Source organism: Pyrus communis, chromosome 14, assembly GCF_963583255.1.
Source record: "Pyrus communis chromosome 14, drPyrComm1.1, whole genome shotgun sequence".
In the NCBI taxonomy this organism is placed as follows: domain Eukaryota; kingdom Viridiplantae; phylum Streptophyta; class Magnoliopsida; order Rosales; family Rosaceae; genus Pyrus; species Pyrus communis.
In genome coordinates, this window is record NC_084816.1 from 2996030 (window position 1) to 3012717 (window position 16688).

The 16688-nt window shown below is 36.1% G+C and overlaps 3 protein-coding genes across 12 annotated transcripts; all 3 read left to right on the top strand.

Moving 5' to 3' along the window:
- The first annotated feature begins 4135 nt into the window (after window positions 1-4135).
- On the top strand, window positions 4136-7166 carry LOC137715040 (CBS domain-containing protein CBSX3, mitochondrial-like). Of its 4 annotated transcripts, none has more exons than XM_068454253.1 (7): window positions 4136-4276; window positions 4956-4999; window positions 5252-5524; window positions 5627-5708; window positions 6288-6361; window positions 6501-6561; window positions 6679-7166. In XM_068454253.1, exons 3-7 carry the CDS (start codon window positions 5261-5263, stop codon window positions 6819-6821), a joined length of 624 nt encoding a protein of 207 aa, XP_068310354.1. In that variant the 5' UTR covers window positions 4136-4276; window positions 4956-4999; window positions 5252-5260; the 3' UTR covers window positions 6822-7166. The 4 variants fall into 4 exon arrangements, with proteins under 4 accessions (XP_068310354.1, XP_068310356.1, XP_068310355.1 ...); XM_068454255.1 differs by having other exon boundaries at window positions 5256-5524; XM_068454254.1 differs by lacking the exon at window positions 4956-4999 and having other exon boundaries at window positions 4143-4276.
- Window positions 7167-9290: 2124 nt separating this feature from the next.
- LOC137715189 (uncharacterized) lies at window positions 9291-16091 on the top strand. Of its 7 annotated transcripts, none has more exons than XM_068454430.1 (10): window positions 9291-9382; window positions 9509-9569; window positions 9898-10041; window positions 10665-10753; window positions 10886-11024; window positions 11747-11821; window positions 12088-12209; window positions 12291-12366; window positions 12544-12603; window positions 12706-13347. In XM_068454430.1, exons 3-10 carry the CDS (start codon window positions 9928-9930, stop codon window positions 12841-12843), a joined length of 813 nt encoding a protein of 270 aa, XP_068310531.1. In that variant the 5' UTR covers window positions 9291-9382; window positions 9509-9569; window positions 9898-9927; the 3' UTR covers window positions 12844-13347. The 7 variants fall into 7 exon arrangements, 5 of the variants coding, with proteins under 5 accessions (XP_068310531.1, XP_068310530.1, XP_068310529.1 ...); XR_011065549.1 differs by lacking the exon at window positions 9291-9382 and adding an exon at window positions 15960-16091 and having other exon boundaries at window positions 9410-9569; window positions 12706-12894; XR_011065548.1 differs by lacking the exon at window positions 9291-9382 and adding an exon at window positions 15960-16090 and having other exon boundaries at window positions 9410-9569; window positions 12706-12917.
- Window positions 14085-16592, top strand: LOC137715188 (calcium uniporter protein 6, mitochondrial-like). Its single transcript, XM_068454427.1, has 2 exons — window positions 14085-15015; window positions 15960-16592. The coding sequence occupies exons 1-2, from the start codon at window positions 14539-14541 to the stop codon at window positions 16443-16445; spliced, it is 963 nt and encodes a 320-aa protein (XP_068310528.1). The 5' UTR covers window positions 14085-14538; the 3' UTR covers window positions 16446-16592.
- Window positions 16593-16688: the final 96 nt, after the last annotated feature.

Consider the following 16688-nt stretch of genomic DNA (forward strand, 5'->3'; position numbering starts at 1 on the left):
AAAGACACCATGGAATTGTTAATACCCCCACGGCAAAATTGAAAGACACCATCACTTGTTTGCGTTCATTTTCAGGATTTAATTTTATGTTTCGTATCATTCAATGTTTAGGTTATCGATTAAGTTCATCTTTTTAACAACAATAATTAAGCTTTGTTCCAATAAGTGATGTCAGTTGTATGAATTCTAAAAAGTTGTTGTACTCGATTTTGCATCGAGTATTTCGTTAACTCTAAGTATTCCATATCTATTCTTGAACTCTCTTTTCAAGTTTTCTAGGTCTTCCTCTACTTCTTTTGTTCTGAGTCTTTATCCCATAGTCACAACTTTTGACTGGAGCATATGTAGGTTTTCAGTTCATGTTTCTAAATCACCTTAACCGATTTTATCTCATCTTATCTTCAATTACGACCATTCATACTTTACCTCGAATATTCTCATTCTCAATCCTATCATTTCTTATATGCCAAATTCATCAAAATCAAAATTCATTTTAGCCATTTGATTAGCAGTGTAACCAGTTTATTGTTAATTGACAACTTTTTTTGTTCATTTGTCTATGTGGTCACAGTTATCTAACAAAACGGTTTTTCTTTTTTTCAAGAGATTAGCTAGTGCATTTGTCATGACAATCTATCATTTTTTGGATCATGAAAACTCAGAGAGGTATTTCAATTTCTTCTAACCACCATTATATAACAAAATACTTTTGATTTAAACAAATTCATGCAAAGATGATCTTTTAATGATGGCTTTTGAAACTATCGGTCCATATAAACATAAGTATTATAAAATGAGTGATTAACTTTATATTAATTTACTAACTAATTAGCGTTTAAGCATTACTAAAGAAAAGTAACAAGATAAAATAGAATCCACTGACTCCGATGTAGTCGAAGAAATAACTAGTTGACTTTTGTTGTAAACGACATATGGAACTCTGAACTGTCACTGTGCAAAGTGAAGTCTTTGAGATTCCACATTTTGGCATTGTCATCTCCGTCGCAACCGGAAGAGTTGAACTCTCTTCTTTCATGTCTAATCTGGTAGTGGGTAGTGACTAGTGAGGGTTGATAATATGACACGCTTTTTGTTTCATTGGACATGGATTTTGTCGTGTGCTTTTGTGGAGCAAATCACTTTGACAGTGAAGGCAGCTAGATGCCGGACAGGAACTTGCAGTCTTTTCTCGAGACTTTGATCATGCAACAAGAGAGATAACAAAATGTTATAAAGCAAGTAAATTATTACTAATGTAAAAAAATTACGTGATAAAAGACACACAAGTGAGTTGTATGTAACTGTTGTGAGAATGTGAAGAATAAAGTTTTACATGGGATGGTGGAACACACCTTGTACATAGGGCTCACAATTTCTTACATGACCTGTTAATCTGACATGAAACGACATAAAAATAACGAGTTTCGAGTCAACTTGTTAATAAGTCGAGTCATTATCTTGTAACCCGTTAATAATCTGTTAATGCATCGGATCGTTATCAGGTCACCCATTAAGAACCTGATGAAATATTGTTTGCCAAATATAGATATTAGGCATAACAATTCTTGCGTAACCGTTAACCCGACACGAAACGACACGACTGTTAACGAATCAGGTCCTTATTGGGTCACTTGTTAAGAACCCGTTAAAGTAACGTGTTTGACATAACATGACTCGTTAAGATAAATGATACGACACGAAAATGACAAGATTACGACAAACACAGCCTGTTTGCTAGACACATTTCGAAGGGCTTATAAAGAGTAATTGTCAATTGTTTTTATGGTAGAACCTCAACTTATGCATGGTATCAAAGCGTAAGTTGGCCCACATGTTAAGCCAATGTGTGAAACCCTATAGTTATACAAGATTTCACGTCATCCAATTCGTGTTGTCCACGTGCTCGTGTAGAGGAATATTTTATGCTTGGTACAGATATACTTGCACGTACTTAGACCATCTCTAACAGAATGAGGGTCAGATGACTCGTTTTAGCCCTCTGGCCCTCCAAGAAATTAATATTTTAATGAACAGTGCATAGTCATATTTCTTATCATCTCCAACCGAGGGTCATATGGCTCGTTTTAAACTTTATCACAAAAAACCATCTCCAACCAAGGGCCAAGGGGCTATAATATGAAATGTAAATAATTGAAGTAAAATAAGGTAAGATAGTATAGAATGGTGAAAAGTATGTGAGAAATGATGTATGAAAAAATTAGAAAAAAAACAAAAGGGCTGGGCAAATGGAAAAGAACAAAAAATAAAATAATAATAAGTGGGCTAGCCAGCAAGCTGACTGAAGATGGCCAACCAGTTGGCCCTTTGACCCTTTTTTGTCCTGTGGGGCCATAAGCTCTTTAGCCTAGTTTTTTATTGGAGACGATTTTTGAATTATTTTTGACGTTCTGACATTCTGAACCCATCGGTTAGAAATGGTGTTATGAGTTGGCATATTCTATAGAGCATGGGTTGAAGCTCCCAAGTCTCTACCAAATAAGCACAACGCAAAGAGACAAATGGTAGCTACATGAAAACAAATGGAATCCTTTACACTAAAAGCGTTGCCCTTACGCTTCATCTAGGTCTTGGTTTCATTTGTGCAAGGTGGTGTGTTTGGTCATTGGAGTGGAATAAAATCAATGTGAATAAGAATGGGAATATAATCGATTCCATTGTTTGGTTGATAGTGAGAACTAGTAAAAGCACCAATGCTCAATTTCATTCCATTACCATTCTCACTTTATTACTTTTAAATATCGTAAAATTCGCATTTTATTTTTTGTTTTTTTTTTCACACTTTCATACTTAAATATTTTTTTTTTTTCACAAATTCATAATTCTGTAAGTCTTTTCGTCAAGTGCTTGTTAATTGATGACATGGCATTGTGGGTCCCACAGGGACATGTGAAACAATTTAGTGTTTTTTTGTTTTTTAGGGGAAAATTAAAAAAAATGTTAATATCCCACCTCCAAAAGCGAAGTCCCCAAAATCAACCTCCATCTCTATCAATCTTCACACCCCCACACCAGATTAGTTATCATGGTTGTCGACTCGTCGTCGGAGAGAATAAACACTGATTCCTTCAACTTGTAGTAATTATTGGTCAAGAAATCGAATTGAATCGATCAAATTGAGTTGGAATCGAAAATCTACCAGAACTGAATCGTAGTCGACAAATCAAATCGATATGATTCTTCGATTCAAACAGTTGACCACAAGAATCCAATTTCGATAATATATTTTCTTTTTCCGTTGACGAGGTTGAAGAGACAAAATAGAGAGAGGAGGCTTGTCAGCGGCGATAATGGTGGTTTCTGCATCTGCTAGTGGAGGTGAGGCAGCCAACGGCTCGTGAGCATTGCAGAGTCGAAGAAGGAAGGGAGAGCATCATTCTTTGTTTTAAACTTCCATTGATGAATTAATTTTTAATATTATTTAATTTGTCACGTCTGTAAATTTTGATGGATCAGTGCCTGTCACGTCATCAGTTACAAAGCACTTAATTGAAGGGCTAACATAAGTATAAACTTATGAGAAATTGTAATTTTAGGAGTGAAAGTGAGATGAAAGAACTCAGAATAACAAAGTGTGGATTTCATGATACTTGAGGGTAGTAAAGTAAGAATGTTTCATATGTCCACGTGGAGCCCACAATGCCACATCATCAGTTGTGCTTGATGGAAAAATTAATAAAAATATGAATCTATAACAAAAAAGTAATTTTATGTATGAAAGTTAGACGAAAAAAGTAAGAGTATTAAAGTGCGAATTTCACGACTTTAATAAGGTGAGAACTATGTTTTGGTTGAAAAAAACAAAAACAAATAAGTTTAAAAAGCCATTTAATACTACAATCTCATGATATTCTTCTTCACTCGTAAACAAAAGGTTTTAGATTCAATTTTTCGCCAAAGACGAATCACATTATTGCAGTTCCATTGTCAGATTAAACTCCCCTCTCATTTAGTTTAGATAAGATCGTTTAAAAAAAAAAAAGAATTTAAAAAAAGACAGTAACCGTTAGTTTCGTCCGAAAAAAGAACCACCGTTAGATGATTTCAGATTCGCGTCTTTTCAGACGCGTGTCGGAGAGATCTTTTAATTTATCCATTACAAACGCCGTTAAAGTACCCAGCACCCAGCACCCAATGCCTGAGCAGTTTCAGGTGGCATAAGAAGTCAAAAAACTAGGTCTTGAGATGGGTCTCTCCATCTCTGTCTAAGCCCGAAGAAAATTTGCAGCCGCCCCACTCTCTCTCATTCTCCTCTTTGGTAATTTTCTCTCTCTAACTCTACCTTCTTCTTCTTCTTCTTCTTCTTCAAGCTTTTGCTAGCTTACCAAATCTTATCGGTAACTTCCATGGCTGAAATAAATGATTGATTGATCATTTCTGTAGTTCTTTTCACTCAGTAAAGACTGAAACTTTACTGTGATAGATCAAAAGATTTCAAGTTTCTTTTCATTTTTCATATTTTTTGAAGGAAATTAAATTTTGGGTTCTGAAGTGAGTGACTTAATCTAATCGAATCAAGTGTGTATTTGATATATACATATACATAATATATATATATATATATATATATATATATATATGTATATGAACTCTTGGGTACTTTGTACTGCAAGCTGGTATTTTTTAGGGGAAACTTCTATCATGGGATTTATTCATTTATTAATTTGGAGATGGAAAATTTTGGATCTCTCTTTTATCAGTTTGTCAAAAGCACTTTGTGAAGATTTTGACTTTGTCAAGTCTTTCTATTGAAAAAAGAAAGTCTTGATTGAATTGAGTTCTTATGGGAGTTTTAGAAATTTGTTTTTAAAAGTAAAGCTTGCTTCTAACCAAATTCATCAAACTATAGACTTTAGATTAACTACTACACCCTTGAAACTGTAAAGTGCTTAATAAATAAGTAATTTGAAAAGTGCTTATTTTGGTATATGTTGCAGGACGCAGTTCCATTTGTGGTGTGTTTGGCTTCCAAGAAACTTCCGTATGTTATTATAATTTTCCTTGAATATTTTGTTCATGAAGTTTTAGCTATATCATGGGAGTATGAGATCTTAAGTGTTTTATGTATTACGATGCAAAGCTGAGAAAGTAAGGCCAATAGACGAATATGAAACGAACCAAATACTATGCTGATTGATACTAATTAAATAGAGTACTTCATTATGACGGAAATTATTCATCCGTTGAGGCAAATTAATGTTATGTTGTTTATGAACGTAACCTGTCTCTTCAGACAGGTAAAATGCAAGGAGTACTCAAAACTTTTACATCACACGGAAGCATTGTGAAAAATGGAGTTTTGAGACACATCCGTCTTGTGAATCCCCTGCTCCAGCCTGTTGCGTTTTCACGTTTTGAGTCTGCTACGCCTGCCAGTACCCGCATAGAAGAGCATGGTTTTGAAAGCACCAGAATTGCAGATGTCTTGAATGCAAAAGGTAAAGGTGCTGATGGTTCCTGGCTCTGGTGCACAACCGATGACTCTGTTTATGATGCTGTTAAGTCGGTAAGCATATTCGAGCTTTATGAAAGTTCGTGTTCGTGCAATGATTTTACAATCTTTGGCATGAAGGATTTTAGTCATAAATAATTAAAAATTCCCTTGCAGATGACCCAGCACAATGTTGGAGCCTTAGTTGTTGTGAAATCCGGAGAGCAAAAATCTCCTGCAGGAATCATAACAGAGAGAGGTAGGCTTATGTAATGTACTGATATATACCGTGCTGCACTTGTTTGAGATCATGATGTGAATGGTCTTTGCATTGGGAGCTGGATTATTCTAGTCTGAAATTTGTTAGGGGAACATGCCAGCTGTGAGAAATTTATGCATTTCAATTTCAAGTGTTTCAGCAGCTCCTTAGGGAAGCTTGTTTAGATTCGATTTCGTTTTTCTGAGAATTATTTTTGGAAACAATGGTCTAGATCACTTTGAGTAAGGATAACACCAATAGAAATTCATTATTAATCTATTCTACAATCGGTATCGAGCTTTACTCTTGAAAGTAGGAACAAATTCGTAAGTTAAAGGTTGAAGAAAAGCACCGGGCAGAATGAATGAGCTCATACATGCACTTGTTGCTGAACAATAAGCTAAAATAGAATGGTAAATTTGGCGAGCATAAATAGTTGGCAAACATTTGGGAAAGTTTGAAGGGATAATCACTGTCTATAATTTTGATTACATGATATGCGTTGCACTAACAGTGATCGGAAGGTACATTTGGGTTCTCCATAATTAATTGTATATCTGTTTGGCGGATAATTTTCAGATTATCTCAGGAAGATCATAGTTCAGGGAAGATCATCCAAGTCAACAAAAGTTGGGGATATCATGACTGAGGAGGTATAACTTGTTATACTTAATTCATACTCCTTTTACAGGAAACTTTGTACTCTTACTAGGATTTACATCCCTTTACATTTGTTGAAGTTTGATGAATGTTTAACATCTGATCGAAAATGTAAAAACGCGGTGCCTGCAGAACAAGCTTATCACTGTCACCCCTGACACCAAAGTTTTGCGGGCAATGCAACTCATGACAGGTATTATCTTCTGCTTCTTGTTACAGAAGTTTCCAACTTAAACGTTCCTTTACGTTATATTTTCCTTCCATGCAAGGAAGCTGTTTTAAACTTGAAATTTGTATGTATTATGCGTAGAAAACCGAATCAGGCACATTCCAGTAATGGACAACGGGAAAATGGTTGGAATGGTGTCCATTGGTGACGTGGTTCGTGCTGTGGTGAGTGAGCACCGGGAGGAGCTGAACCGCTTGAATGCTTTTATTCAAGGTGGTTACTAGATAATGATGATGACGAAGAAGTGAGACGCTGCTTTAGTTGACATGCCGGAATGACAAACAGTAATAACCCTCGCTCGAGTGCTTGTATATATCGTGTGTTCGTTTGTGCACCTCCGGTTGTTGTTTGGTTCTGTACTTCCAGTTACTGTCTAATTACAAACCTGTGGGACTATCAAGTACTTCACAATAAGCAATGTTATGTTTTGCTTAAATCGTCCTTCTTTCTCCGGTCCATGGTAGCTTGTGCGTACCTTGTATTTGACGTCGCACACGTTTATGTCGAAACCATAATCTTGAATGTCGTTTGGTGTTTAAACCTGTAAATCAAGCTAGTGTTCAATTATACTCGTTTGAAGTGTTTTTAAAATGATTGAAAACGTTTTTTATGAGAGTCCTTGTGAAACCAATTCTTAATAAAAATGTACGTGAATTTTGAACTCAAAGTATTTTCGCAAAAAACGTTTTCAGTCATTTGAAAATACTTTAATTTTAGTTTCTACTTTAATTTTTTCACATGAAGGGAAACCTTATGTTTCTTTAATCACGTGATCCATTACCTCTACATGTGAATCTATTCACGTGACTCGTGAGTGAGTAAAAGCTTGGAGTAACATTTAGTCATGTAAAATGTTGAGCTTATAAATGGCTTAAAAGAATTAAGTTTTTTCATGAAATTACCGAAAATGAATTTTACTTCGTAAACAAAGGTTGCTAGTTGCAGCCGTCCACACAAGTATTAGTGATTGCTAATTGTTAATGCATAATTAAACTCGTCCGCATTAATTGATGACAGCAGAAGTATGTGTTGGAGCGATCATTCTTAGACTTTCTTATTTCAAAATGAAAAACTGAATATATGTTTTTGAGTAACAATTTAATAATCATTTTTTCACATGAAATATAACATGGCGACGTGATAAAAAAATTCAATAATCATTTTTCACATGAAATATGACATGACGACATGGGGCTCATTTTTCAGAAGAATAATGCTAGGGAGACTAAATTTTGTAAACTAAATGATATGAAAGTTGATAATTATATTATTACTTAAACGTTGATAAACGTGCTCATTCCTTATTGGTCACATCATTTAGTTTGCAAATTTAGTCTCTCTAGCATTACTCTTTCCCAAATAGCCTCTTGTGTTGTAATTTGAATGATTAGAGTATCTTCAAATGAGACATCAAATTCAAAACATTAAATTTTAATTTGATGATTGACTTGACAATTTGACATATTGTCAATATTTTACTGCCACCCGATATGCCAAAATTTATTTCTTCATTTATGTTTTTTTTAAACAAAAATAATAAAAGTTGGATTGTTGTTGGTTTAAAAATAATAAAATAATACCTAAATATGCTAGCATTTAAGGTAAAGCAAGTGGAATGCCTTTGGAAATAGCAAAAATCAAATTACTAGGTTTGAATGATGATTTTTTAACAGTTACGTCAACAGTTAATGGTTGACTAGACGATCAATCTAATAAAAGCCGTAAATTATTCAAATGTCAAAAACACCAAAGTGTAATGTAAGACAAATTGATGACATGGTGACGTCAGGCTCACTAACAAAATAGCCTCCTTGTGTTATATTTTGAATAGTTAGTAAGTGTGTGTTGTGGTTTTCTAACAGTTACGTCAACAACTAATGGTTAACTAAACAATCAATCTAACAAAAGACGTAAACTGATTGAACATCAAAATACCTACGTGTAAAACTAAAACTTCATTACTCATTTCGAAAATGATCCAAACCTAATATCGTGAAATAAGCTTGGCCCTAAAAGTAACAAACAGGAAACAAAGACAAATACTTTTCTAGCGACGAAGACAATAATGTCAATAAATGTAATAAACCCTGCATTACAAATTTCCAATCCATCAACTCAAAACTCAAAAGAGGAGAATCCTCTACCCTTCAATGCTCATCCCATCTTCTTATACATTGTTTTTATCTCATTATCTTTATAAAAAATCAATATAAAATATTGACGTAGCTTAACTATGACCGTTTATGTTGCTTGCTACTTTGGACGTGGACAACCAAATTATATATATATATATATATATATATATATATAGAGTTTTATGCTTTGAGAATCAAACCCCACCACAGGTGACGAAACTACACAAAACTAGAAAATATTGCATAAAATTCCAAAAGGAAGTGATATATATAGAGTTTTATGCTTTGAGAATCAAACCCCACCACAGGTGACGAAACTACACAAAACTAGAAAATATTGCTATATATATATATATATATGGAGAGAGAGAGAGTTAACCCCACCACAGGTGACGAAACTACACAAAACTAGAAAATATTGCATAAAATTCCAAAAGAAGTGTTATTAGCATTAAAAAAAATTTCATTTTACACTCATTAGTGTATATTTTTTTTCTAATATATAAAATTTGAAGTGTATAATAAAATTTTTAAAGTGCAGAATAAAATTTTTAAAGTGCTAATAACAATTTTATTTCAAAATAAAATATCCATTTGCTCATCTCTTTGCTCTTCCCCGCCCGCAATCAAGACTCTTCGGCCAATCTCTGGTATCCTTTAATCCTTAGTTCCTTACTCAATGAATATTATATGGTTCTTTTACATATACTTTTTGATTTTGTGATCCTTGTTTGACTGGCTGGTCCTTCCTCTTGATTTTTATCTGGACAAAGCAGAAGAAGGTTTTTCTGCTTCTTAGTTCTAAAAAGCGCTTACTAACTTGGAATTGGAGTTAATGTAAGTTGTTTTGAAAGTTGAAAGCTTTTTGAGGCTGCTTGCATTTTTGTTGTTATTGATCTTTGTTCGACTGGCTGGTCTTTACTCTTGATTTCTATCTGGAAAATCTGCTGCTTCTTTTGCTTCTGAGTTCAGAAGCGCTTATAAACTTGGAATTGGAGTTAATGTAAGTTGCTTTCAAAAGGGTTCTTTTCTTTTTGTCCAATCTTTTGAAATTTGAAATCTTTTGAGTCAAATTGGTTTCTTTGTTATCAAGAAAAAGGAGTCTGCTTGCATTTTTATTGTGTATGCGGAACAGGGTTTGATCTGGAATATATTTTTTGAACAGTCTGAGCGTTTAATCCAACAAGGAAGAAGTATGGTGGGATTTTCTTTTCCCTTTGGTTTAGTATCCACATCTGGCCATCTTGTTCCTGAGAAAGAATTTCACTTGCTGGCATCTGTACTCTTTGGCATCTTTCTCTGCAATATTGTAAGTTCCAATCTCTAATTTAGTTGTTTATTGTGGGACTGAAACTTTTCTTTGAACCTCTTTGCTTGATAGCTGACGGAGTTGCTGAACTATATTCTCCGTGGTCGAAAGGAAACTAATATTTGGGTTTCAAATTTTCTATTATTGCCTTCAACTCCATTTGCACTAGTAGTTTTCTGAACAAGTTCCTAAATTTGGCGTTTGATCGAATGATTCAACTAACTTTTCCCGAAGTTGATAGTGTCATTGTTCGGCTGTTAAATTAAACTTTGGTTGCATTTATTCAAGGATTATGTAAGAAATCAGGATTCATGAACATGCACCTTTGAATACATTTAAAGAGACCAAGTAGCCATTTGCGGTTTCAATATTTGGAATGGAGAATGAAAATAAAAACAAGTTTTGGATGAGTCTTTTAGATAGGAAGTCTGAATCTGAGTGTTCTAATAATGGATAGATTAATACCGGTTGTTCTCTGTTGATGGCTCCAAATCTAGGTTCTTTTTGTTACGCTGTAGTTTTCTTGGTCTATTCTGTGTTCTCAAAATGAATATTCTGAACTATGAAAAGTTATAATCTTTCTTTTTGGTAGTTTTGAATTTGATGAGAATTCAATCTTGAAGGTTTACAGATTAGCGCGCCTTATTAGCCTTCTCAGCGTTGAGGGTTATGACGAACTCAGCAAAGCAGAAAAAGTTGAATGGAACAACCGGTGAATATCTTTTGCGAGTCACAGATTGAGTTTCTTGATTTTGATTTTGTTTTTTACTTTTTGGGATAAGAATTCTCTTGAATTTCGTCAAGAATACTAGTATTGATTCTTTTTTCCTCCTTTCCTGTACAGGGGGTTCTCAACTGTACATGCTATCGCCGTAGCATTTGCATCTTTTTACCTTGTAGTGTTGTCAGATACTTTTCATGAGGATCATCGTGATGAGCCAATCGTTAGTAGAAGATCTACCTTTTCAGATACAACATTGGGGGTAAGCAAATGCAGAAAGAAGCATTCATTCATGGCTTAATTTCTATCCACTCCCAGAAAATTTTATGTCTCTTCGCTTATGAATTTTGAATCAATTTGACTGTGCTGCAACATGTCAATTACTCTTCTGATACAGTTGGTTTCATTGACTGTCAAACATGTTCTGTAGCACATCAAAACAAATGAGCTAAATTACCTCTTACGTTTTGCATCTGCGACTCTGTGTCTACCCGTACCATCCTTGTGTGAAGTTTTCTTCACATCCTTTTACAACCCGAATTGATTACTTTGAGCTAAATTAAACTGATAATTGTAAACCAAAAAAACTTGTACTTTATTGTTTTCACTAATGCAGAAATTTTTTACATTTTGCTCTGCATACGCATGTTTTTGCAAATGCGCAAGTGCACACCTACATGCACTTGGGTTAGGCAACTGAGCATTAACATCTTATGTCAATTACATCTGCTGGGTTGTTTGACCCAAGTTAAGCCTAAATGCAATCAATCTGACATGAACCTGTTAATGGAAGATTGGTTTGAGTGCAGTATTCAGTTCGTATGAAAAACTGCAGCTCCTATTCTTCATGTTTCATGTTCAGTTCTATGCACGATGACAGTTTCTCAATCAATAAGCGACTTTCAAATGCCCCAACTGTAATTTACAATTTTCTGGGTGCAGACACTTACTATTGTAACTAATTTTATTGGGTACTTATTGCAGATCTCCTTCGGATATTTTCTGTCAGACTTGGGAATGATTTTTTGGTATTTTCCTGCTTTAGGTGGACTGGAGTATGTGAGTGCATAGATGAAGGATATTGCCTGTTTGATATACATAACAATCTCTTCTACGCTATTTTTATTAAAACCTTAAACCATATATTTTGGTTCTAAAATTAACTCGGTGAAGTTTGGTAAAGATAAAAGTTGTATTTAACGCCTCAGTTGAATCAGTATCGTGGTTTAATAATTTCAGGTGGTTATCTTACCGTTCAAGTTTGAATGCAAGTCAAATTCTGTATTAACTGGTACGATGATGTTCATCTGTTTTATCTTGTTTAGGTTTTGCATCATGCACTATCTATGTACTCGATCTTTCTCGCCCTTTTAAGTGGAAAAGGCCAGATTTACATACTAATGGTTCTGTTCTCTGAGAGCACGACTCCTTTTGTAAACATGAGATGGTGAGTGTAACATTTGGTAATCCCTTAAATCTCATGTTCTTGGTTGTCGTTATTTGATGATTCATGCGATTGCATACTCAGGTACTTGGATGTTGCTGGTAGGAAGAACTCTAACCTGTACGTCTTCAATGGCGCAGTATTGTTCCTGGGGTGGCTGGTAATGTCTAACTAACTCAATACGTTTGGTTCCTTTTAATCTTCGTGCGTTGTTATATGAGTTAACGTCTTTCAATTGCCTTCTGGTGTAGAACTGCTGTTTAACTTAATTTACTTCATTTCCCTCAAGTGACATAATTTGTTACGTCTAACGGTTTATTTCCACCAATTCATTCAGGTTGCAAGAATTCTTTTGTTCATTTACTTTTTCGTCCACATGTTTATCCATTTCGATCAAGTGAGTTCGTTCTGCATACCCATTCATCTTCCTTGTTAACAGAACAACTTAAGATTCCAACCCACGAAAAGTTCGGTACTTACAATGTCGGCATTCTTTCAGGTCAAGACAATGTTCCCTCTGGTATTTTACAGCTTGCTCCCGGTGCCTCCAATGCTGGCTACAATGAATCTCATTTGGTTTTGGAAAATCACCAAAGGTTTGATCAAAACTGTTTCCAAGGCCAAACACAGTCAGTGATCCTTCGATCTCGAGAGTCGGGAATTCGATGTACCCCAATGTACATTAGTCGTACGTCTTCTTCCCTTTTGATGGTACATAAAATTCTGTCACAAAGTTCAGTGAAATTCCAAAAGCTTTGGTTCTCAAATCAACTTTTATGTCATTTTTTGGTTAGTATTGGAGATAAACTCGAAAACTAGACCCGACGAAATCATATACTGCACCATTTTTCACGATGAGTTCGGGACCTTCGGGTCAAATATCGAGTGATTTTCTCAGACACCAATTTTCTCTCAATTTACAACTTGTTTACTTTTAGCATTTGAATTGAATAAAACTAAGAAAACTCAATTGATAGATATAAATAGACGTGTGCAGAAATTATTTTCCGTTCGTTTCCTGGTCAAATGTTAATTTAATTTAGGATTACGCATGCTTTTTTATAGAACTACCTTCTTACTCATCCATAAAGCAAAAGTCCACTAGGTTGAGATACTATTCGGATTCCCCATCCCCAATATTCCCCAATATATATATAGAAAGAACCTACAAAAGTAACAAAACTCTTACCTTAATAAACAATGTGATTCGGATAATACACCTCCAGTATATATGCCACCACATCTGTTCTTTTGGTTAGAAAGAGAATATTAGGAATAAAAAAGTTAGCAATAAACTACTGAAAATGAAAAGGGTAAGTCATTGTCCGGAAGAGAAAGTCGATTCCCTGCATTATACCCTAATGAAATAAAAAATTATATAAATTTTTGTTCATTATTTTATTTGCACAACGTAACTAAAATAGCGTACTCAAAATTTTATTCTGGTAATGACGAAACTTCTGGGCAAATAAGTGGGAGAGAGGCTAAAAGCTCGCAACTTTCCACCTTGACCCACTCCTTGTTAACTCCCAAATTCCCAATTCGATTCGGTTCAGTCAAAAGTCAAACTTTTTCAGTGTGTCATGTGTGTGTGAGGAGAATGGTGGCCGAGGAGACTATTAGTTGGAATAGGAACGTTGAATCTTTAGAGAGAAAGAGGGGTAGAGAGAGGGATTCGGATTCTTTCCTTTTCTATTTTTGGTCCGTTTAGTCTTTTTTTATTTTAAAATTCGTGATTAAGTCAAGTCAGTTGATTTTTTTTACAATCTCTTATTCGAATGTTCGTGCCGACGTCTGTTGAATTTTTTATTTTTTATTTTTTTGTAAAAAGAGAGAGATAACAAAATCCAACCCGAGAATCTGAGAGAGAGAGAGAGAGAGAGAGAGAGAGCCCCATTGGCTAGTGCTATATTTATCCACAACGACCAAGGACAGAGAAAATGAAGAGGAAACCAACTTTTAAGTAATTTTCTTTTCTTCTGCTTTTTTGTATTGGGAGAGACATATGAACCAACGGAGTTGGCGGTCCGTTTTTGCTTCTTTGCCCTGTAAACTGCAGCGTTTCTGCCTCCTGTCCTCCTATTATTTATTCAAGTTTCCCTCTTTTTCTTCTGATATTCTCCCATGGCTTAAAGATTGCTCCTTTCTTTCCCCGTTCGATTCCAAATCGCTCGTTTCCCAAAACCCATTTCTTCAGTTCCCTAAAGGATTCATGGGTAGCGTAAGTTTGCAAGTTTTGAATAGGAAATAGGATTATACAGAGAGATAGAGAGGGGGAGCTGTGAGTCACGGACAGGTGAGGTGAGTGGGAAGTTTTGAAGGTGTGGGCAGAATGTGGAGGTGGTGCAGTGGTGTGTTGGTGAGACATTTGGGGGTGGGGAAGCCCAACGGCGCCAACCCCTGTTTTGGATTCAAGGATTTTGCTAACCGGGAATGTGGGTTGTTGAATTTTCCTGCAACTTCGTCTCTGGCGCTGATTCCGAGGAGAGGAATGTCGTCTTCTAGTGATTTCAGCGGCGTTGGGGGTGGCGGAGTAGGAGGAGGAGGAGCAGATCTGAGCAGAGGAGTAGGAGAGACGATATCGTCTTCGGAGGCCAAGAGGATGATGAGGCTGGTGAATGTGGAGGCTTTGAAGGCAAAGCTCGGGACAGAAGGGAAGGAGGCAATACCGTATTCTGATCTTCTGGAGGCGTGCCAGAGCATTGGGGTTGCCAGATCTCCGGAGGAGGCTGCGGCTTTTGCTCGGGTTCTCGACGAGGCCGGCGTCATCATCCTCTTCCGGGACAAGGTTCTCCTCCATCCTAATAGGGTATGAAACCTCCTCCCCTCAACTTCTTATTGTTCTTCTAGCGTGTATCAGAATGAAATATTGACGATATTCTAAACTACTCTAATTTACGCGGAAGAGGGAGGTTTGAACTCGGGTGCAAAAAGGTTTGTTTTTGGGACATGTTTATCTCCAATTGTTATGCTAATTCCCTTAACTTTTTCTGCTGTTTGTTTTTCACTGCCTGCTTTAAATACTAATTCTAATCACGGGATTAATAAGTAGTGTGGATCGCATGTTTTCTTGGCTTCCAAATTGAAGGGAGAGGAAATTAAGTTTAGATTATCTTCCGAGATGGAAACTTTAGTAAGTTTCAAGTAATTATGTATCATCTGTAGGAGGAGATACACTGGATTTCGTGTTATTTACTTCCCTGTTAGGTCTTCATTACGCCATCAAACAGCTCAAATAAGTTAGCTACTACATGGAACCGAGCGCAATGGCGTTCTAGGTTTCATATAGCCGACCCCACTTAGTGGGAAAAGGCTTTGTTGTTGTTGTTGTTGTTTGTGCTTCAGAATTGGTTATATCCCATAAACCTGCCTTTTTGGACTGCTTGCTGCGTTTTACATGGCGGTGAAGGTTTCTAGTTCTTCCAAAATTACCGATCCAAACACAGCATAGGATTTCGATATTCTGTTGGGGTTGAATCTAGTTGCTTTTAGCTTCTGTTGTTTGTTCGTGATTGCAAGTGTGATTGTTTGAGTTTTTATGTTAATACTTGGCAGTTGTGTGGACATCTCATCTTTCACGTGTAATGCAGAGATTTGGAATTGATCAAGTATAGGATTTGATATGTGATTCTTGCATTGGATATGAATTAAGAATCTGAGCTGGTTACGAGAGCTTTCTCGAACACAATATATCTGTTTAGAAGCCTTACATTACCTTGACTCATACCGCTGCATTTCATTCTTAACTTCCAGGTTGTGGAGCTAGTTCGAAAAGCAGTACCCCTTTCTTTGACTCCGGAAGATGACCCCTTGTGGGAGGAGTTAAAACAGCTGCAGAAGAAGAAGGAAGAAATTGATGTGCTGGCACATAAGCATGTCCGGCGCATTCTCTGGTTTGGCCTGGGGGTTGTCCTGACACAGCTCGGGCTCTTTTTCAGGCTAACATATTGGGACTTCTCATGGGACGTAGTGGAACCACTCGCGTACTTCACAACAACTTCTTGCATTGGCATAGGCTATGCCTACTTCTTGATCACGTCACGAGATCCGACTTACCAAGATCTGATGAAGAGGCTCTTTATCAGGAGGCAGAGGAAACTGATCAAGAGTCATAATTTTGATGTCAAAAAGTTCAAGGAGATCCAGAGAAAATGCGGCATACCTCTACACGCTAGTGCCTCGATTAAGAACCGGGTAGGCCTGGAAATAGAGCTCGACGACTCTTTACATAGAGATTAACACTTACAATTTTATACTTTTGGCCGGGGTAGGGAAAAGGCCGGATGTTAACTCAGACTCTTCTATTTTGTTACAATCTGGCCCCTCCTGGTTTTATGTAGGCAGTGGCCAGAAATTTTGATTTTAACATGTTGCTTCTTACCTACCTTTCAAATTTTTTGGCACAAATATTTAATTTCAGCAGAGCTTCTGCTTTTAACTTAAGCAAATTGCAATGGATACTGCTTTTGGCTCATCGCTTTC